General features: G+C 39.4%; 1 protein-coding gene across 2 annotated transcripts in view; it reads left to right on the top strand.

Moving 5' to 3' along the window:
* LOC5564409 (pheromone-processing carboxypeptidase KEX1) overlaps positions 1 to 21827 on the top strand; it is a 43029-nt gene extending 21202 nt beyond the window's left edge. Inside the window, exons 3-6 of one of the 2 annotated variants that reach the window (XM_021844371.1) lie at positions 19803 to 20065; positions 20142 to 20291; positions 20364 to 20424; positions 21338 to 21827. In XM_021844371.1, the coding sequence (XP_021700063.1) occupies positions 19803 to 20065; positions 20142 to 20291; positions 20364 to 20424; positions 21338 to 21343 (480 nt within the window). In that variant the 3' untranslated portion in view covers positions 21344 to 21827. Of the gene's footprint in view, positions 1 to 19802; positions 20066 to 20141; positions 20298 to 20363; positions 20425 to 21337 lie in introns of both variants that reach the window. The other variant, XM_021844361.1, reaches the window with a different exon arrangement.
* The last annotated feature ends 759 nt before the right edge of the window (positions 21828 to 22586 follow it).

The following is a 22586-nucleotide window of genomic DNA, read 5'->3' as shown; positions in this document are numbered from 1 at the left end:
CGACATAACCGACGTCAGAACCTATCGTGGCGCCAACATTGACTCCGACCACTACCTGGTGATGGTGAAACTGCGCCCAAAACTATCCGTCATCAACAATGTACGGTACCGACGCCCGCCCCGGTACAATCTCGAGCGGCTGAAACAACCGGATGTCGCCAATGCGTACGCGCAGCATCTTGAGGCAGCGTTGCCGGATGAGGGCGAGCTCGATAGGGCCCCTCTTGAGGACTGCTGGAGGACAGTCAAAGCAGCCATTAACGACGCTGCCGAAAGCGTTGTCGGATATGTGGAACGGAGCTCAAGAAACGATTGGTTCGACGAGGAGTGCCAAGAGGTTTTAGAGGAGAAGAATGCAGCGCGGGCTGCAATGCTGCAGCATGGTACGCGGCAAAACGTGGAACGATACAGACTGAAGCGGAAACAGCAAACCCGCCTATTCCGGGACAAAAAGCGCCGCCTGGAAGAGGTGGAATGCCAAGAGATGGAGTTGCTGTACCGTTCTCAAGAAACGCGGAAGTTCTATCAGAAGCTCAACACATCCCGCAAAGGCTTCGTGCCGCGAGCTGAGATGTGCCGGGATAAGGATGGGAGCATCTTGACGGACGGACGCGAGGTGATCGAAAGGTGGAAGCAGCACTACGATGAACACCTGAATGGCGCAGAGAACACAGGCACAGAAGGTCAGGACAACGAAGGCGAAGGCTACGTCAGCACAGCGGACAGCGGAAATCAACCAGCTCCCACGATGGGGGAAGTTAAGGATGCCATTCAACAGCTCAAGAACAACAAAGCCGCTGGCAAGGATGGTATCGGAGCCGAACTCATCAAGATGGGCCCGGACAGGTTGGCCGCTTGTCTGCATCGGCTGATAGTCAGAATCTGGGAAACGGAACAGCTACCGGAGGAGTGGAAGCAAGGCGTTATATGCCCTATCTACAAAAAGGGCGACAAACTGGAGTGTGAAAATTATCGTGCAATCACCATCCTAAACGCCGCCTATAAAGTGCTATCCCAGATTCTCTTCCGTCGTCTATCACCTATAGCAAACGAGTTCGTGGGAAGTTATCAAGCAGGTTTCATCGACGGCCGCTCGACAACGGACCAGATCTTTTCCGTGCGGCAAATCCTCCAGAAATGCCGTGAGTACCAGGTCCCTACGCACCATTTGTTCATCGATTTCAAGGCGGCATACGATAGTATCGACCGCATAGAGCTATGGAAGATCATGGACGAGAACAGCTTTCCCGGGAAGCTCACAAGATTGATCAGAGCAACGATGGACGGTGTGCAAAACTGCGTGAAGATCTCGGGCGAACACTCCAGTTCGTTCGAGTCTCGGCGGGGACTACGACAGGGCGACGGACTTTCGTGCCTGTTGTTCAATATTGCGCTTGAAGGTGTCATGCGGAGAGCCGGACTTAACAGTCGAGGCACGATTTTCACGAGATCCGGACAATTTGTTTGCTTCGCGGACGACATGGATATTATTGGGAGAAAATTTGAAACGGTGGCAGATTTGTTCACCCGCCTGAAACGCGAAGCAACAAGAGTCGGGCTAATGGTGAATGCGTCGAAAACAAAGTACATGCTGGTTGGCGGAACTGAGCGCGACAGGACCCGCCTAGGAAGCAGTGTTACGATAGACGGGGATACCTTCGAGGTGGTGGACGAGTTCGTCTACCTCGGATCCTTGTTGACGGCTGACAACAATGTTAGTCGGGAAATACGGAGGCGCATCATCAGCGGAAGTCGTGCCTACTATGGGCTCCAGAAGAAACTGCGGTCAAGAAAGATTCACCCCCGCACCAAATGCACGATGTACAAAACGCTCATAAGACCGGTAGTCCTCTATGGGCATGAGGCGTGGACTATGCTCGAGGAGGACTTGCAAGCTCTTGGGGTTTTCGAACGTCGAGTGCTAAGGACGATCTTCGGCGGCGTGCAGGACAACGGCGTGTGGCGGCGAAGGATGAACCACGAGCTCGCTCAACTCTACGGCGAACCCAGTATCGTGAAGGTAGCTAAAGCTGGAAGGATACGCTGGGCAGGGCATGTTGCAAGAATGCCGGACAACAACCCTGTAAAGATGGTGTTCGCCACGAATCCGGTCGGAACAAGAAGGCGTGGGGCGCAGCGAGCTAGGTGGATGGACCAGGTACACCAGGACCTGGAGAGCGTGGGTCACAGTCGAGGATGGAGAGAAGCGGCCATGAACCGAGGGAATTGGCGAAATATTGTTGGCGAGGCTTTATCAAGATAATTGATGTAAAGCCAAATAAGTAAGTAGTAGTATTTTATCGTATGAGCAATGAGATTTTACGCAAATTAGATTTTTTTATTGTGTTTCAGTCGAAACCCAAATGCACGGTAAATTGATCCTTTTCAATATACAGTCATCTCTCCCTTACTCGATATTCTGTATCTCGATATTTCCCCTAACTCGATGGAATGCGCGGTCCCTTCAATCTAGCATGCTTCGATACCTCTGTAAGTCGATACCTCTCTAACTCGATGTTCCCTAACTCAATGCTACCTGTTTCAGTTTCCCAAGTAAGTTTATCTCTCTAAGGGCCGATTTCTTCACCTTCGCTTAAGCCGTAAACCACGTTTACCCATACGATTAAACCAGGTTTAAGGCCTAAGCGATGGCGAAGAAACCGCTTATAACTCGATATTTTCATGAAAAGTTCCAAATGTCCTCCAAACGTTAATAAATTTCATGAATTTGATTATAATGATTAAATTGATAGTAAAATTAAAGTTTACTGCCAATTTCTGGGTGGTGAAATTTTTAATTTTTGCTTATCGGTAAAAAGGTGTCACACAGGTAAATGTGGTTCAGTGCGCATCGTACCTTCGTGCTGTGCGTACACGAATTCTCTCTGCTCTTGGAAGTTTTCTTAAAAACTACCTAAAGCAATAAAACAGTACTTTTCAGTGCTACAAAAACAGTACTTTTCAGTGCTAAAATTAAAAACGGTACTTTTCAGTGCTACTAAAACAGTACATTTCAGTACTATTTTTTCTACTATTGATCCCTTTACGATCCTTGTTTGGACCCGTGCCTTCGATTTTTCGTTGGACCCGTTGGCGAAAGCTAGCGGTGGTAATCCTTCTTGGACACCGTCTTGGGAAAAAACCTTTCGAAGGTCACGTCTTCTTTCGTTTATTAATTAAACATGGTATCAACAACAAACAAAAGGAAGGGTGAATCTCTGAATTCACTACTTCCTTCCAAAAAAGTGGGTTTTAAAACTGTCACTACACGTGGCAAGAATGGAAGAAAGGACGCTTCCCCGGAATGCGAAGTTTCTTCCAAGGGTGAAATGAATAATTGTATCGAAATGAGCAATCAGTTCGATGCTCTAGACAAATTTTCCGAACACCAAATCGAAGCAGCCTCTAGCCCAGGCTCTTTGATTCAAGTGAAGAAGCAAAGAGTGCCGCCTATCGTGGTCAGTTGTTCCGAATTTGGGGGATTTAGGCAGGAGATCTTGAACTCCATTAGGGGAATCAAGGTTTCCTTCCAAATCGCAAAGAAAGGAGACTGTCGCGTTTTGCCGGAAACTCTTAAAGATCGTGAGCTTCTTCTCAGACATCTTGAAGAGAAGAAGCACAAATTTTTTACTTATGACGACAAAACTGAACGTTTGTTCAAAGTTGTCTTGAAAGGTCTCTCAAGTGACTATAAATCACCTGAAGAGATCAAAAATGGAATAAATGATTTACTTGGATTTTCCCCAGTCCAAGTAATCATTATGAAAAAGAGAACCCAATCTGGCATTGTTCGGAAAGGGCTTTCTCAAGAATTTTATTTAGTTCACTTTATCAAAAAAGAACTAAATAATATTAAAGCTTTAGAAAAAGCAAAACTTTTGTTTGATGTCCGTGTGACATGGGAACATTTCCAGAAACCTGGAGGAAATTACCAGAACCCCACTCAGTGCCGTCGGTGCCAAAAGTGGGGTCATGGTACAAAAAATTGTCGCATGGATGCTAAATGCATGATTTGCGGAGGTTCTTCTCACGCCAAAGACGTCTGTCCAGTGAAGGAAGATACCACCAAATTCATATGTTGTAATTGCGGGGCTAACCATAAGTCCAATTTTTGGAATTGTCCTTCACGCAAAAAGGTCATTGAGGCTCGTGCCAGGCAGATGAAAGATAATATCCGTTACGATAACGGTCGTTTCCGGAATTTGCCTGGTAGAGTATCGAACAATGCTCATTTTTCAGTTAACGATCGCTTGATCATGAATCATACCCATCAGGAAGATCATAATCATGCTCATTCACAAACTAATTTTAATCCGTCGGGTAGCCGTTCGAATCTTTCTATTTCGAATGTATCTACCCACGGTAAATCCTTTGCCGATATCGTAGCAGGAAATTCGAACTCCTCCCCTGTTCGATCCATGGGTACCCATTCTACTTGTTTCAAATCAAATGGAAAAAACCCTACCGCCACAGGTAACTCCGCTTCTTCGTCTACCGGAAATTCCAATGGGAAATCACATGACATGTCTGCCTCTGATTTTAATTTTCTAACTGAACAATTGAATCTAATGATTGATGCAATGTTCAAAGCCACCACTATGACTGAAGCAGTCCAAGTAGGCGTAAAATTTACAAATCAAATTGTTATTGGATTACGTTTTTCTAATGGATCCAAATAATAATTTAAATATTTTAAATTGGAATGCTCGTTCTCTGAATGGTAAAGAGGACGAGCTGTTTAATTTTCTTACGGTTAATAACGTGCATATAGCAGTTATTACCGAAACGTATTTAAAACCTGGATCTAAACTCAAAAGAGATCCTAACTTTTTTGTTTATCGTAATGATCGACTTGATGGGGCATGTGGGGGAGTTGCAATCATCATTCATAGGCGTATAAAACATCAACTGTTTTCATCATTTGAAACTAAAGTTTTTGAAACTTTAGGTGTTTCTGTTGAAACACAGTTTGGTAAATATACTTTCATAGCTGCCTATTTGCCTTTTCAATGCTCTGGACAGCAAGTTAATTTGCTCCAAACTGACTTGCGTAAATTGACTCGCAATAAGTCAAAATTTTTTGTCATTGGTGATTTTAATGCCAAACATCGGTCATGGAATAATTCTCAAAGTAATTCCAACGGCAGAATTTTATTTGATGAGTGCTCTTCAGGATATTTCTCAATTCAATACCCTGATAGCCCCACATGTTTTTCCTCTTCTAGAAATCCATCTACGATTGATTTGGTCTTAACCGACTCTAGTCATCTTTGTAGCCAACTGATTACTCATGCTGATTTTGATTCTGATCATGTCCCTGTTACATTTCAAATATCCCAAGAAGCAATTCTCAATCCTATCAGCTCCACTTTCAATTATTTACGAGCCGACTGGAATATATATAAAACGTATGTTGACTCCAATCTCAATGTTAACATTTCTTTAGAAACTAAACTTGATATTGACAATGCTCTTGAAACTTTAACAAATTCCATTGTTGAAGCCCGGAGCATTGCAATTCCAAAATGTGAAGTAAAATTTGAATCCGTGATTATAGACGATGATCTTAAACTCTTGATCCGTCTTAAAAACGTGAGGAGAAGGCAATTTCAACGCACTCGCGATCCTGCTATGAAAATTATATGGCAGGATTTGCAGAAAGAAATCAAGAAACGTTTTGCTCAATTAAGAAACAAAAATTTTGAAAATAAAATTTCTCAATTGGACCCTGGCTCTAAGCCCTTTTGGAAATTATCGAAAATCTTGAAAAAACCTCAGAAGCCAATACCGGCATTGAAAGAGGAAAACAAATTATTACTAACTAATTGCGAAAAAGCTCAAAAACTTGCTATGCAGTTTGAAAGTGCGCACAATTTTAATTTAGGACTTACTAGTCCAATTGAAAATGAAGTTACTCAGGACTTCGAAAATATTCTCAATCAAGAGAACGTTTTCGAAAATGACTGGGAGACTGATTTGGAAGAAGTGAGAACTATTATTAAAAAATTCAAAAACATGAAAGCTCCTGGCGATGATGGAATTTTCTACATCCTCATCAAGAAACTTCCAGAAAGTAGCTTATCATTTTTAGTTGATATATTTAACAAATGTTTTCAATTAGCATATTTTCCTGACAAATGGAAAAATGCTAAGGTTGTTCCAATTTTGAAACCAGACAAAAATCCTGCAGAAGCTTCTAGCTATCGTCCAATCAGTTTGCTTTCCTCCATCAGTAAACTTTTTGAAAAGGTTATTTTGAACAGAATGATGGCCCACATCAACGAAAATTCAATTTTTGCCAATGAACAGTTCGGATTCCGCCATGGACATTCGACCACTCATCAACTTTTACGTGTAACAAATTTGATCCGTTCCAACAAATCTGAAGGCTATTCTACTGGTCTTGCTCTTCTAGACATAGAAAAAGCATTCGACAGTGTTTGGCATGAAGGTTTGATTGTAAAATTAAAAAACTTTAATTTTCCAACATACATTGTTAGAATAATTCAAAGTTATCTGTCAAATCGTACACTTCAGGTTAATTATCAGAACTCCAGATCTGAAATACTTCCTGTAAGAGCTGGTGTTCCTCAAGGCAGCATTTTGGGACCAATATTATACAATATTTTCACATCTGACTTACCTGAGCTACCTCAGGGATGTCAAAAATCTTTGTTTGCGGATGACACAGGCCTCTCCGCCAAAGGACGAAGCCTGCGTGTCATCTGTAGTCGATTGCAAAAAAGTTTGGATATTTTTTCTTCATACTTACAAAAATGGAAGATTTCTCCTAATGCTTCCAACACTCAACTAATAATATTCCCACATAAACCAAAAGCTCTTTATTTGAAACCTTCAAGTAGACATGTTGTCACGATGAGAGGGGTTCCAATAAATTGGTCAGATGAAGTTAAGTATCTAGGGCTCATGCTAGATAATAATTTAACTTTCAAAAATCACATTGAGGGCATTCAAGCCAAATGTAATAAATATGTAAAATGTCTCTATCCCCTTATTAATAGAAAATCAAAACTTTGTGTTAAGAACAAGCTGTTGATATTCAAACAAATTTTCAGGCCAGCCATGTTGTATGCTGTACCTATATGGACTAGCTGTTGTAATACCAGGAAGAAAGCTCTGCAGAGAATTCAAAATAAAATTTTGAAAATGATTCTGAAGCTTCCTCCCTGGTATAGTACCAATGAGTTACATAGAATATCCAATGTTGAAACATTGGAACAAATGTCAAATACAATCATTAATAATTTCAGGCAAAAATCGTTACAATCTTCTATTGCCACGATTAATGCGTTATATGTTTAGGTTAAGTTAGGTTAAGTATATTAAAAACGTTTTTTTTTCTCTTATAAGCAGGTGAAATCAACTCACCTGTAAAAAAACTGAACTGCTACGGCAAATGAAATGTAATATGTTGTTAACAAAATGTTAATAAAATCTAAAATTAGTTTTACCAAATTAGGATGATAGTGTTGTCAAATAACACAGAACACCTAGATATAAGAAATGAATGTAATGTTTGGAATGATACTAATAAAGAAATTAAAAAAAAAAAAAAAAAAAAAAAAAAAAAAAAAAAAAAAAAAAAAAAAAAAAAAAAAAAAAAAAAAAAAAAAGGTAAATGTGGTAAAATTGTATTGTTTTTCAAGTGAAAATAACTATTCTGAATGAATTTTGTCAAAATAATGAAAGGTTTAAAATTTGAAAAATATGTGTTCTGTATCTCGATACCTCCCTCACTCGATGGTCCCTTCAATATCGAGTAAGGGAGAGTTGACTGTATATGGTTCCTGTTACCGTGCATTAGAGTAAAAGGCATGAAATTATTCGGTTATATTAGATTTATTGTTATGTCGTCATTAAACTACTTCATATTTAGTTTATGAGTGAATATGGAATGGTTTGGACAATACAGTCAAATCTCCTATAACGATTTTAATGACAAAATAATGATTAAGCCAATTTTTAAACTTGTTATGGTTAGTAAGTAAAGATTTGAATACTCTTGAAAATGAGTTCGCACACTACTAGCAACATAGTTGCTCCATCAACAACGGTGAATGGTGCACCAGCGTGCACGGTAAATGGTGAAATAGAACGGTACCGTAAAATCGGGTGTAATTGATCAGAAGGGTGAAATTGATCATCGTATCACACGATTATATTTATTCGTAATGGAGCACAAATATCAATGTAAGCTGCAGTAAATGAACGTTGCTTGTCGTAACTGTTGTAGAATTGTGTGTTGTGAAGTTTTTTGCGTTGAAGAATGTTTATTACTATGAAAATAACGTAAAATTTCAAAATCATGCACGGTGCAGTATTGACAAACAGCTATGAACTTCTACTTATAAGCAAGGATTTGAACATGGTATGAACCTGAAACTTTGTGAGGATGCTTGAGATATATCCACAAACCAGATTTCATCACCAAAACTCGTACCAATTAGCTCATATGGTTGAAATAATTGAATTTCTGTTAGATACCATTGAATTCCTTAGGGAATTGCATACTTTTTGGCGTTTACCGCGTAATTCTTGAAATTTAACTATTCGTTATTTATATAAATATTGCATTGTTAAGAATTTGACATGCATATTCGGATTCAGAGAGCTCAAATTTATCATATAGAGTTGTTTTGGAAACTAACATTAATGGCATTGACAAGTGATCAATTTCACCCCGAAATGAGATCATATTCAACACATTAAAAATTGAATTATTCATTAAAAAATCGCTATCTACTCTTGTTGGGTATAGTAATCAAATGTGTAATAATCAGATTTTTATCTTCACTAGTCTTGAAATGGCAGTATGGTGAAGTCGTGCCCATACTTTTTGGGACACCCTATAGCGTGAGACAGAACCAAATCATACATTTAGCATCCATGCGGCAATATTAGTACCATGACCCCACTTTTGACACCGACGGCACTTAGTGGGGTTCTAAAAAAATCCTACAGGTTTCTGCAAATGTTCCCATGTCACATGGACAACGAACAAAAGTCTTACTTTTTTAAGCTTTAAAAATGTTTAGATCACTTTTGTCAAAGTGAACTAAATAATACTCTTGAGAAAGCCTCATTTTCATAATGATTGCTTGGACTGAGTAAAATCCAAATAAATCATTTACAGTTCCATTTTTGATCTCTTTAGGTGACTTAAAGTCAACTCAAGACGACCGTGAACAAACGTTCAGTACTGTTGTCATAATTATAAAAATTGTGCATCTTCTCTTCAAGATGTTTGAGAAGAAGTTCGCGATCTTTAAGAGTTTCCGGCAAAACGTGACAGTCTCATTTCTTTGCGATTTGGAAGGAACCCTGATTCCCTTAATGGAGTTCTAGATCTCATGCCTAAATTCTCCAAGTTCGGAACAACTGACCATGATTGACGGCACCCTTTGTTGCCTCACTAGAATCAAAGAGGCTGGGCTAGAAGCTGCTTCGAATTCATGTTCGGGAAATTTGTCTAAAGCATCGAACTGTTTGCTAATTTCGATGCAATTATCAATTTTAATTAATTCGCCCTTGAAAGAAAGCGTTTATTCCGGAGAAGCGTCCGTTTTTTCTTCTTCTTGGCATTAACGTCCTCACTTGGACAGAGCATGTTTCTCAACTTAGTGTTCTTATGAGCACTTGCACAATTATCAACTGAGAGCTTTCTGTGCCAAAGTTGCCATTTCGTATTCGTGTGGCAGGTACTTTATGCCCATGGAAGTCATGGAAATTTCCATCACGAAGAGATCCTGGACCGACCGGGAATCGAACCCAGACACCTTCAGCATGGCTTTGCTTTGCAACCGCGGACTCTAACCACTCGGCTAAGGAAGACTCCTTATTGTTGCCTTATAGTAGAAATAATTGTGTTCAATCATCAAGGAATTCAACAGCTATAATTGCCCATAACTGCAGCCGTGGACATTGACATTGTCGTTGTCCAAACAGTTCTAGGGTTACCAGACGTACTCTTTTTAGAGTACATGTACTCTTTTTTGTCTTAAAAATTTGTGTACTATTCTTTTTGCTAAATGGGCTCAATTGTACTCTTTTCTAGTTATCACTGACGATTGCCGAACAAATCAAATCATATATTGAAGAAACCGGATATTTCCCATGAAAACAAGGATCCAACGATTTTCGTAACATTATAGCTGATTCGAATTGGTACGATTAGCTCAATAATGATCATCACATATTCATAAGCTCATATATATCTCTGAATATAAATATAATTGACCTAACGGCAAAACTATTGTTAAATATTTAGCTAACTATTGATTTTTAGTTTATAGCTTATTATTGATTATTGATTTAGTTTTGAACTATTGGGAACAACTTTTGCTCATGCACTTTTATCAGCACGTCGTTTTCCAATGGTCCAATGGTTGAACACAGCTGTGGGAATGGAAGAATTTAACTTTAAAATATAGTGCCTAAAAGAGAAAAATAATTTATTAAACTAATCAAGCTTGCGTCTTCTATATTGCTTCAACAATTTACTAGAAAAACTTAATTTAATGACAATACTCGAGATTCTTTTGAGATTCAAGGTTTGCAAAAGCGTTATTCTCAGTCCTAGTTTCCTGTACAAACCAATATTGTTCTACGTTTGGTATAGATCATTCTTGCTAAGTACTAAAAAAAATAATTGATAGACTATAATATTGCCAAAATTTGAACGGCTTTCTTATAAAAAGAAAACGACTGAGCAAACCTATTTACTTAGAATCAATGTCATTAAAATTAATGTGAGCAACTACTTGAGATTAAAAATTATACAAAAATTATAAAAAACAAGGAAATTGTAAACACGTTAGTAAAAAGCGCATTCACAAAATTTTAAGCTATTAGGCTAAGTGTACTCTTCAGTACTCTTTTAAAAAATGTACTCTTTTCGGTAAGAGCAAATATGGTAACCCTAAACAGTTCAATCAAACACGTCCAGTCATCGATCGAAAGACGTTCCAGCTGTTTGACCGCGTGGGGTGTCGTGCAACCGACTGCACCTAATAATGCTGTCTGGGTGCATGGACTTGCACGCTGTCTGGATGTTTATTTACTATGCAATCCTTAAATGACACTTTGATTCATAACAAATCAACCTGAACCAGAAAAACAAGATTATGAACGGTATTTACCCCGCCAGCAGCGTGTGATCATCTGGAAGGAGAGTGAAACTTTGTTTGTAGACTCTCATCGATCGGCGATCATGGCAAGGCAAAGTGTTTGTGCCAAACAGCAGACATTGCGACTCGCTACCGGGAGATAATGCATCACCCTTACACCCGTCGTCGTCCGGTCAGACTATTAAAACCTCGTGTGATTTACGTTTACTCGTGGTTTTGGGAAGTTGCTTACTCAGCCCGCACAGGTAGCGTAGAGACTGCATGGTTTAATGGGATGCGTACAAGACCGTAGCCAGTTTATTCGTAAGGGAAGGGAGGGGGCTTCGGTTGAACGATATCAAAGGCTTCAAAGTTTGCTTCGCTTAGAATTTGGCCTCACAAAATGAGAGCTGGTAAACGAATCTAGGCCGAATGTCACGTGCCGGAATGCCATGAGCTCGAATGATACTATTAGCTGCAGCAATATAACACATAATAATATCTTTTAAATACTTGATCATGCCATAAGTTTTCAAGGTGGTAAGTTTTGAAAGAATAGCCGTTTGTTAAAATATGGAAAAAATATTGACAAAATTTATCAGGGCGCGTCGTACCCTCGTACCGTTTCGTCTCAAATTTCCAACAGACTCATATTCCGAACACTCGGTTTTGTAAGACGATTTAGTTGAAATTACCAGGAATGGCAGTCAATTGCAATTCAATTTAAAAGTCTTCCAATCTATTTTATACCTTGGGAGTAGTGATGATTCTCTAGTTCGAGACCAGTAGAACTAGCTCAGATGAATTTATTTGCGAAAATATCCATTTGAATATTATTTATTTGTGCTGTTCGGAATTTGAATCAAGGTGTTCGGAATATGAGACAGTTTGAACACAGTGTTCCGCATTTGAATCAAAATGTTGTTCTATACTTTTATGTAAAAACAATACTAAACAAGTTTGAATAAACAATTTTATCATCAAACCCAACAGCTAACAGTTAGACTTTATGAAGAAATTCGAATAGACCATTTCCGTGAAAAAATATTATTTGCTCATAAGCTTTCTTTTAATTTACTGGACACACTTTCCCAAGGAACCCATATGTTTTGAAGCCCCTAACTATTGAAAAACTGTGAAAAACTGGCGGCACACTAGTTTACCCCACGGTCCTTTACAATTTATTTCTCTCCAATATTTTCGGGAACCCCTTTTTCCCCTGTGATTTTATCTCCACGTTGTGGTGAATTTCGATCAGCTGTTCCACCGTGGTCTCCACTTTGTTCCTCGGATTCGTGATTCTCCTTCTCTGTCTTGCTATTATCACGCTCAATTCACTGTCCTGCTCTTTGACATTCAAGGAGAAAATGTTGACATATTTTCGTATGGAGTGTCGAGGTTATGTCAGGTATGCAAAGATCAAACAGGTTCCACCATCGGAGACATAAGGCTAATTACCCGCGCCTACACATTCCCCGTTTTTTTTCTCATGACTCCCCAGAACCATCACGACGAAATCCTTCATGATCACAATAAAGGTTTTCGTATCCAGCATCGAATCGAAGCTGCTGTAGAATAACCTAGAATGATTCCGGTGAGTAGCTCTCCCCTGGTTTTGTGGCAAGCGGATAAGTGGCGACGAAAATTTAACTGCGTGGCATCTCGGTTAATCTAATTTTTAAAGCCGATTGATCCGAACTGGAAATCCGGAAGCTAAGAGGTTTCAATGACTTCTCGATTTGCATGTTATTTGATTTCCCACAGCTTCTATAGGTATCGGTTTCCGAGGAATAATAACAATATGCTGGCGGGCAGTAAAATGTTCGTCGCCAGTTGCAAAATCGGAAGAGAGCAGGATCCTTTCCGGGGACTATTCGTAAAATCAATCGTGGAGTACCATAGCAGCTTCCGGCAAGGAGATGAGGGGGATGTTGTGATCGTGTAGGGTTCCGTATTGGTAGAAGACCATGAATCCGTCCCATGAAACTACAATGATGGCCATTTTACGGGAGTCCTTATAATTCTGTTGACGGTGAGGACCACAATTTGATAAAAAAAAATGCTGCTCATTTTTCATATCGAGGAAGATTCGCGATTAGGGCTTATCTGACTAATCAATAACAATCAATGAGAAAATAATAAATGAAATTCTCAAGTTCAATTTTTAGTCCTAACTCAAGAAAATATAATCAAACTTAAGCCCCTTTTATTTAATTTACGTTTAATAAATCTATTTTCAAAACTCATATGAATACCACACATATCTATTCTATTTGGTTCTAAAAATATCTTATCAAGTTTCGCCGAAAACGTGCTGGAGAATGCCAGTACAACCCAATCTTAAAAGCCTGTCATGGACTGTCATGGATATCATTTTCAATATTGCCTGTTAGGTGCTTTACGCCAACGTCAATAATTAAATTATCGCTTGTTTGTTTCGCCCGAATCGCGAAGCACCCCGGATATGAGCGAGCGAGTCAGTTTTGTTGTGTGCTGGGATTTGACATTTCATTATGTCTACAAACATTCAATGCAGGGATGTTACTGATCGTTGAGGAAAAATCTCCACTTTGTATTCCCATAGGGTTGAAACAACTGTGCCGCACGACGGAATTCACCTCAAATTTGGTGAATACATACATTTTCAAAAAATTGTAAGAAAATCAGGAGTGCATATAAAAATTATCTGAAAGCGTCAATAATCATAAAAAATAATCGCCTTTCGAAGAAAAATATAAAAATGGGGGGTAATGTTTGACGGAAATGGTCTATTTTCCCAAATATCAACTAATTTATGCCTATCAGATGCATTTGAAGTCACTGTTAGCCTTAAGTGTTCGGAATATGAGTCAAACCGGTACTGTGCGTACACAAATTCTTTTAGCTCTTGGAAGTTTTTAAAACTACCTTAAGCAATTAAACAGTGCTTCTCAGTACTAAAAAAACGGTACTTTTCGGTGCTACTGTTTTCTAACTATTGATCCCTTTAAGATGCTTGTTAGGAGTCCTTAGGACCCGTGCCTTCGATTTTTCGTTGGACCCGTTAGCAAAAGCTAGCGGGGGTACTCCTTCTTGGATACAGCACAGACAAACAGACGTAACACTTAGAACAAATTTCTTCAAAATCCATCGCCCAGTTTACACCATCATCATCTGGTGAGCATGTTACACGAAAAGGTGTTTCGTGCAACAAGACCGACAGATGGCGGTAGTGTGAAACGTCAAACGCGAAGAAAAACGATGAGTGTGCCTCTGGTTGTGAGATTTGTAACACAGCGAATTTGAAACGATCGTTAAATGAGTGGTCGATGGAAATTTCATCAGTGTTACGTCTGTTTGTCTGTGGATACAGTCTGTCCGGCTTTCTTTCAAGAACCTGCTGGTTATCTATGCCGACGGACAGAGGGTGAAGCCACTCGCTTACTTATCCGTCGGACATCCGTATTATCAACCAAACCAGCCAGCCGTAGGAAATCCTGGCCGAAATCCCTGGAGGAATTTCTGGAGAAAATCCCAGAAGGAGTTTCAAGAGGAAATTCTCGGATGTGCTTCTTGAGGAAATACCCGGAGCAATTCCTGGTGGAAATCACCGAAAGAATTTCTAGACGAAATTCCTCGAGGAATGTTTGGACGATATCCACAGTGTAATATCTTTTGAAAATCTCCTGATAAATTTCTGGAGAAAACTCCCGGAAATCACCAGAGGAATCCTTGAAATTCCTGGAGAGATTCTAGAAAAAAATCCTGTAGAAAATTCTCGAATAAATTCCTGGTTTAAATCCCAAGAGAAATTCCTGGAGGAAATCTCCGGAAAAAATCACAAAAAAAAAATCCCCGAAAGAATTTTTAAAGAAAATACTCAGGAATTTCTTAATGAATTTCTGGACAAAATCCCTAGAGAAAATCCTGGACCAAATCACCGAAGCAGCTCTTGGAAAAATCTCTGGAGGAATATCTGGAGAAAATCCCCGGAGGAAATCCTGGACGAAACCGCGGAAAAATCCAGGAATTCCTCAGGAGATTTTTCAAGAGAATTAATTCGGTTATTTTCTCCGGGAATTTATCCGGAGATTTGCACCAGGAATTTCTCCGGGGATTGTTTCCAGGAAATCCGCCGAATATTTCATTAAAAAATTCCTCTGGAAATTTCCCCAGATAATGCTTTAGAGGTTTTTTTTTCAGAGAGTTTCTCCGGAGATTTCCTCTAGGAATTTCTTCTGAGGAGATCTCCAGGAATCAATCCGGGATTTCTGGATTTTATCCAGTAATTCCTTTAAGGATTTGTTTTCGAAAATGTAGCGAAAGATTTCTTCCAAGAATTCTTCGGGGATTTTCTCCAGGAATTACTCCGAAAATATTCCCTAAGATCTCTTCTGGGGCTTTTCTTCAGAAACTCCTCAGGAAAATTTCAATAGCGATTCCTCCGCGGATTTCGTCCTGGAGATTTCATTAAGAAATTCATCCGGGGATTTTTTCCAAAAATTTCTCTAAGGATTTGCACCAGGAATTTCTCCGAAGATTTCCTCCAGGCATTCCCAGGGTTATTCTCCAGGATGTTTTTCCGGGAATTTCTTAAGAAATTGCTCCGGGGATTTCCTCCACGAATGCCTCCAGGGCTTTCTCCATGGTACTCCTCTAGAGGTTTTTTTCCTCCGGAGGTTCCCCGGAATTTTCTCCAGAAAGTCCTCCGGAGATTTTTTCGAAAAAAAATCGCCGGAGATTTTCCCTAAGAATTTTTCTGGGGATTTCGTCTAGGAATTCCTCTGGGGATTTTCAATAGTAAATCTTCCGGGGATTTCCTCTAGATTTATCTGCTGAGATTTCGTTCAGGAATTCCTCCGAGTATTATCATCGAGATTTCCTCCAGTGATTCCTCTGGAGATTTCAAGGATTCATGCGAGTACATCTCCAAGAAAACCTCCAGGGACTACTTAGGGGAATTCCAATACCAATTCCTCCGGGGATTTCGTCCAAGACTTTCTCTGGGGATTTCATCTAGAAAATTTCTTCTGGCATTTCATTATGAAACTCATCCGGATATTTTCTCCAGAAATTCTTTTGAGGGATCCGGAGATTTCTTCCAGGAATTTCTCTGGGGATTTGCACCATGAATTACTCCGGAGATGTTTTCAGAATTTCTTCGTAGTTCCTCCACGATTAGCTTCGTCGTTTCAGGAATTCCTTCTGAGTTCCCTTATTAAATAATCCGGGCTTCTCTCAGGACTTCTTTCAGAATTCTTGCCGTAAATTCCTTCGGAGGTCCATCGGGATGTTCTTCAAAGTATAGTAGTTACTACGGGAATTTCTTTGGAGCTCTACCGGGTTTGTTATGGATTCTCAACGAATTCTTTTAATATTCCATCAGAAATCAGACGCTCCTCCAGGAATTCCTTTGGAGATCCACCAGAATATTCTCCAGAGTTCCTCCGGGGTTTCCTTTATAGGTTCTTAAGGAATTTCTTCGGAGTTTCTATGAAAATTAATCCACGATTCCTCCAGCAAATGCTTCGAAGTCGCTGCAGGAAGGATTCTTTTTTCGTAATTTCTACAGGAATTCTTCAGAGTTTCTCTAGTAGTTCTTTGGAAATCCTCCGGAGTTCCACTACGATCTCTCCTTGAGTTTCTTTGGAAAATGAAATGTAGATAATAATTTAGACAAATCCTCCAGGGTTTCCCAAAAAAAAAAATCTGAAGAGTTTTTCCGTGAATTCCTCTAGACGTTGTGCAGTTATTCCTCCGAAGTTTTTCCATTGATTATTTTAAGTTCTTTTCTGGGGATTCCATTATGAAATTCCAGGCATTTCAGGGGATTTTTTTTAAAGAATTTATCCGGGCTTTTCCTTCAGGAATTTCTCCAAAGATTCGCACCAGGAATTTCCCCGGGGATTTTTTCCAGAATCCTTACAGATTTTTTTTTTCCAAAATTTCTTCCGGGAATTTCCACCAAGAACTGCTCTGGAGATTTATTCCAGGAATTCTTCAGGGGATTTCCAGGCAGTAGGCAGATAGAGATGGACTAGGGCGCCTCAAAAATAAAAATGTCAAAATGCTCCCTTTTAAATGATACATCAAAGTGTCAGAAGCAAAAGTTTCATAGGTACATCAATCGAGTATGTCCAGAGGTTACACGTATTGATTTGTTGGAAAATGGACGGCTTTTGGTATGAAATATTGTAGCAAATAAGGTACTAAAATTTTGACTGCGAGCTGACTGAAATAAAACATTTGTTAGACAGTAACTGTGTTGTTATATTCACCAAAATGGTTTTGGTGAGCAAATTTGATAGATAGCGCCAACAATTTTCATCGAATGTAGCGCGGTTGTTGCACCATGGCCAGATTCATTTCTCGAACGCGTGCACTGTAATAAATAACAATTGTGATTGAACACTAAGAAAAAAGTCACCGAGTTATTAAAGTTTATGCATTAAAGATTATTTCATATTCTTGTTTAATTTATTTTGGGATTTTTTTGGAAGTTTATCTAAGATTACAAATTGAATCACTTTAGAATGCATCAAAAAATTCTACAGCTCTCTGGTATTCTTCTGGAAATCCTCCTTAGATTCTTCGGAAAATCTCACTGAGATTTTTCCTGGAACCCCTAATCAATTCTTTCGACAATTTCTCTGGAGTTATCCCAAAAAATCTCTGCGGTTCTTCTGGTAATCCTCATGGAATCCCTTATACGAAATCCATTCTTCCGGGGATTTTGCCCAGGACTTCATTAATAAATGTTTCCGAAGATTATCTCCAGGTATTTCTCTGGGAATTTGCACCAGGAATTCCTCATGAGAGTTTCTCCAGGAATTCCTTCGGAGATATCCCCTAGAACTTAGATTTTCAATAGCGAGGATTTCGTCCAATATTTCCCCTGAGGATTTTTTCCATGAAATTCTCCGGGGTTTTCCCCCAAGAGCTCCTCCAGGGATTTCCTCCAGGAATTCCTTCGGGGATTTCCTCCGTAGATTTTTTCCAAGAGTCAGGGATTTCCACCCGAAAAAATTCAAGGATTCTCTCCAAGAATTCCTCTGGGGATCTAGTCCAGAAAATATTTCGGGGATTCCTCCTCCGGGATGTTTTCAGAGAATTCATCCGGAGTTTTCCTCTAGGAATTTTGCTGGGGATTTCACCAGGAATTTCTCCGGAGATTTCCTCCAAGAGTTCCTACGGAGATTTCAATGATTCCTCAGGGAAATTCCAAAAGCAATTCCTCCGGGGATTTCGACCAGGAAGAATTTCAAGGATTTCTCTGAAGACATCCTCTGCAGATTTTTTCCAGGAATTCCTCAGGGGATTACCAACAGCTATTCTTTCGAGCATTTCGTCTAGGAATTCTTCTAATGGGAAGAAAAAATACCAAAATGGGAAAAAATTTGATTCCGTGATTATAGATCTTAAACTCTTGATCCGTATTAAAAACGTGAGGGAAGGCAATTTCAACACACTCGCGATCTTGCTATTAAAATGATACGACATGATATGCAGTAAGTAATAAACACACGATTTTCTCAATTAAGAAACAAAAATTGAAAATAATATTTCTCAATTGGACCTTGGCTCCAAGCCCTTTTGGCAATTATCTAAAATTTTGAAAAACAAAACTCAGAAGCCTATTCCGGCATTGAAAAAAGAAAACAAATTATTACTAACTAATTGCGAAAAAGCTCAAAAACTTGCTGTGCAGTTTCAAAGCGCGCACAAATTTAATTTAGGACTTACTAGTCCAATGGAAAATCAAGTTACTCAGAATTTCGAAAGCATTCTCAATCAAAAGAACGTTTTCGAATATTCCTGGGAGACTGATTTGGAGGAAGTGACAACTATTATTAAAAAAAAATCAAAAATATGAAAGCCCCTGGCGATTTCGGAGGCTTATCATTCCTGTTTGATAGATTTAATAAATTTTTGTGGAAGGATCAGGCACAGACAAACAGACGTAACACTTAGAACAAATTTCTTCAAAATCCATCGCCCAGTTTACACCATCATCATCTGGTGAGCATGTTACACGAAAAGGTGTTTCGTGCAACAAGACCGACAGATGGCGGTAGTGTGAAACGTCAAACGCGAAGAAAAACGATGAGCGTGCCTCTGGTTGTGAGATTTGTAACACAGCGAATTTGAAACGATCGTTAAATGAGTGGTCGATGGAAATTTCATCAGTGTTACGTCTGTTTGTCTGTGGATCAGGTATACATATCAAACCCTTTGCCTTTGCCTCTGGAAACGCCCATGGGCTTACGTATTAACAAGGAAGAGAGTGAAGATCAGGTCGTCCAGCCGATTATGGGAAATCACGATCGTGTACTTTGTATGATCGCAATCGTTAGGGAGATTTTATATTTTTAGCTTGCTGTTGAAACAGAGGTAATACCAATAAACCTGTATGGAAGCTGCTGATTGAGTTGCTGTTGTTAATAGGGTTAAAGTCAAGGGTTAGACTTAATGTCGCTACCATCATCAAGAAGGAAAGCCATAAATTATTTATCGAATGTCTTAGATTGAGATCGATCGTGAGATGCTGATGGAATTCCAACTAGAAAAATATAGTCAAATGATCACATTTTCTTCATCGTTGGTTGAATGAATAACTAACTCAAACGGAAGCTCTCACATTACAGCAATACTAATTCGTGATCACTTTTTCACTGTCGTTTTCATTTCCGTGATCAGGGTCAAAACGTGCAGCGCCAACCGCTGGCAAAGGCTGGAGGCACGATCACCAGTGATGAGTCAATCGCGTCGAACGCCGCCAACCAGACCCTATCGTCGCCGGTCGACAACCGGAAGGTGGAAGACGATGACGACGACTACAACAATGAAGATGACGACGATGTAGACGACAGTGAAAGTCAGGAGGACGATACCGACTATGCTGCCGAGGAAATACAGCCGGAGGACCCGAAGCGAGAGGACGGACTGGAGGAACAGTTCGGGTAGGCATTGTTGAATGTTTAGAGTTCTGTACTTTAATTCTTGGTTGCTTTTTGATCTCAACCTTCAATATTACAGGGACAAAATCGTCCACTATCCGCTGATATTCGACAATACAACGATTGAGGTGTCGTCCATGCGACAGGAGCACATATGGATCATCATGCTGGGGGCAGTTTTTGTGCTGGCACTGACTGCCTACATTGCCATGGTGCTCTACAGGAATCGGTTAGAGTAAGATGAACTTGTTTTCTGGAGCGCCAATGTTTTAAATTTACACGTTTCTCTTTTTTTATCTAGAAATCGATACGGAATGCGACAGCGCCTGGTCACCGAAGACGATTACTATCCAAACAACGAGGTGAGTAAAGGAAACAGCTCTTTTTGATATTATGGGAATGTTTAATTCAGTCTGTTATCTCGAATTTCTCTAACGAGTTGTCAGCAATACCTCAAGGTATTTTTGTATTGTTTTTTGGGATACCATCTTCTTAAAAAAAACAACTTTCATTATATATTGTTTCAAGAGGTCTAACAAAGAACTGGGAAGTTCATAGAGTATTATTCTAAGATGGCACAGAAAAGTCTCAAGAAAGAATAAAGATTGGTCTTCTTTTTGGCATTACGTCCTCTCTGGGACAAAGCTTGCTTCTCAGCTCAGTGTTCTTATGAGCACTTCCACAATTATTAACTGAGAGCTTTCTTTGCCAAAGTTGCCATTTTCGCATTTTTATATCATGTGGAAGGTACGATGATGCCCAGGGAAGTCAAGGAAACTTCCATTACGAAAAGATCCTGGACCGTCCGGGAATTGAACCCAGATACCTTCAGCATGGCATGATGTTAGAAAAAACTGCCCATGACTTTTCCAAATTTTATCATTTTCAAATATTGATGTTTAACTGATAGAATGTTTTTCGAAGTATAATATTTTTACATGGAGTGTTTATAAATACTAATAACTTTCAAGTGCAGTGAAAAAAATAATTGAGTTTTATATTATATTAAATAATCTTACATCCAAAAGTAGGATGCTCATATCACCACATCGGTAAAATATCGACTCGAAAAATTAAAAAATTTGAAAAATCATTAAATAACTCGTGAACTTCATGAGACAATGGATATCATGCTATTGATAAAAAAATGTTGGATAACATGCAAAAATCCGAAGATCTTATAATATTTTCAGCACTTTTAACGATTTTTCCTTAAGGTGGCCAAACTGCTCCACTTTCCCCTATAATGAATTATCTGTTTATTCTTTTTTCTAGATTTAAAACTCAATCCATGATGATTCTCTAATCCAATGCAGAAGAACAAAAGGAGAGAATATGCACTATACAGCGAAATTTCTACTAAGATGTGATCAACAGAGAAAATAAAGAACAACGCCCAACAAACTGTAGCTCTATAGACAATATGAACAAGAATAGCACTAACCAATAGATATCAAACCTTGACAAAAACACAGAATAGCTGAAAACAAGTGCCATTCCGTTCCGATAGAGGTCAACAACAGAGAAACGAAAATCAAGTCGCTTTCGTATATTGTTTTCCAAAAGCATCGATGCCATTTTATGATTGACGAAGAAACTTGACTATTAATATTAACGAACTTCAAATGATCCCTCAGTGGAGATTGCCATAAAGTTTCAATTAGTAAAAAGACAAGACAAGCCATCAAAGCGTAGATAATAATAAAAACAAACGTTAGCATAAAAGTTGTAATAATGACTGTGATATTAAGTGATTGTGTAACAAGTTACGTGTTTTTTGCACCGAATAGAAGTTGAGAGAAAAATCCATGAAATCTATTGATTTATATACGACTCCCTCCCAGATTTTAGCTTAGGAAATTTCCAAGTATTGTACTAGTAATCCTCCAAAATAGACCATTTCCGTGAAAAAAATTTATTGGCTTATATGCTTTCTGTCAATTTATTGAACAAACTTTCCTAAGGAACCGATATGTTTTGGAGCCTTTAACTGTGAGAAAACAATGAAAAATTTGCGGCACGTTAGTTCACCCCTCGGTCCCCTACAATTTGTTTCACCTCGAAAAAATGTAAACCCCTTTTTCCCCTATGGTTTTGCCACCACGCTGTGGTGAATTTACGATCAGCTGGCATGACCAGATGATTTTTGTTTATGTTTTCTTTCATCATAATGGGCTCCGTTGCGGTTTCGCTCCCTCCTTCCTTCACGGCTCCTGAAGTCTCCGTAATCACCGCGGAAACTACCTTCGCCGCTTCGGCCGGTTATGACCGCACCCGGCGAACACTACACGGTTCTGTAACGCAAGGATTGTAGTCGACAGATGCCTGATCTCTCTGCTTTGTGCCGACGAGGATTGAAGGGATTGAATAAGCCGGAAGATTCCCGCCTAGAGACAGCAACAGCCGCTCAAAAATTCCTTGCGCGGCTGTTGCTGCCTCAAGGCGGAAATCTTCCGGATCAACAGCCAACAGATAGATTAAGGTATTTGTCGGCATGAATAGTAAAAAATAGCCTCTAATAGAA

The sequence above is a fragment of the Aedes aegypti genome, chromosome 1, assembly GCF_002204515.2.
Source record: "Aedes aegypti strain LVP_AGWG chromosome 1, AaegL5.0 Primary Assembly, whole genome shotgun sequence".
In the NCBI taxonomy this organism is placed as follows: domain Eukaryota; kingdom Metazoa; phylum Arthropoda; class Insecta; order Diptera; family Culicidae; genus Aedes; species Aedes aegypti.
This window is presented reverse-complemented; position numbering and strand designations above follow the sequence as displayed.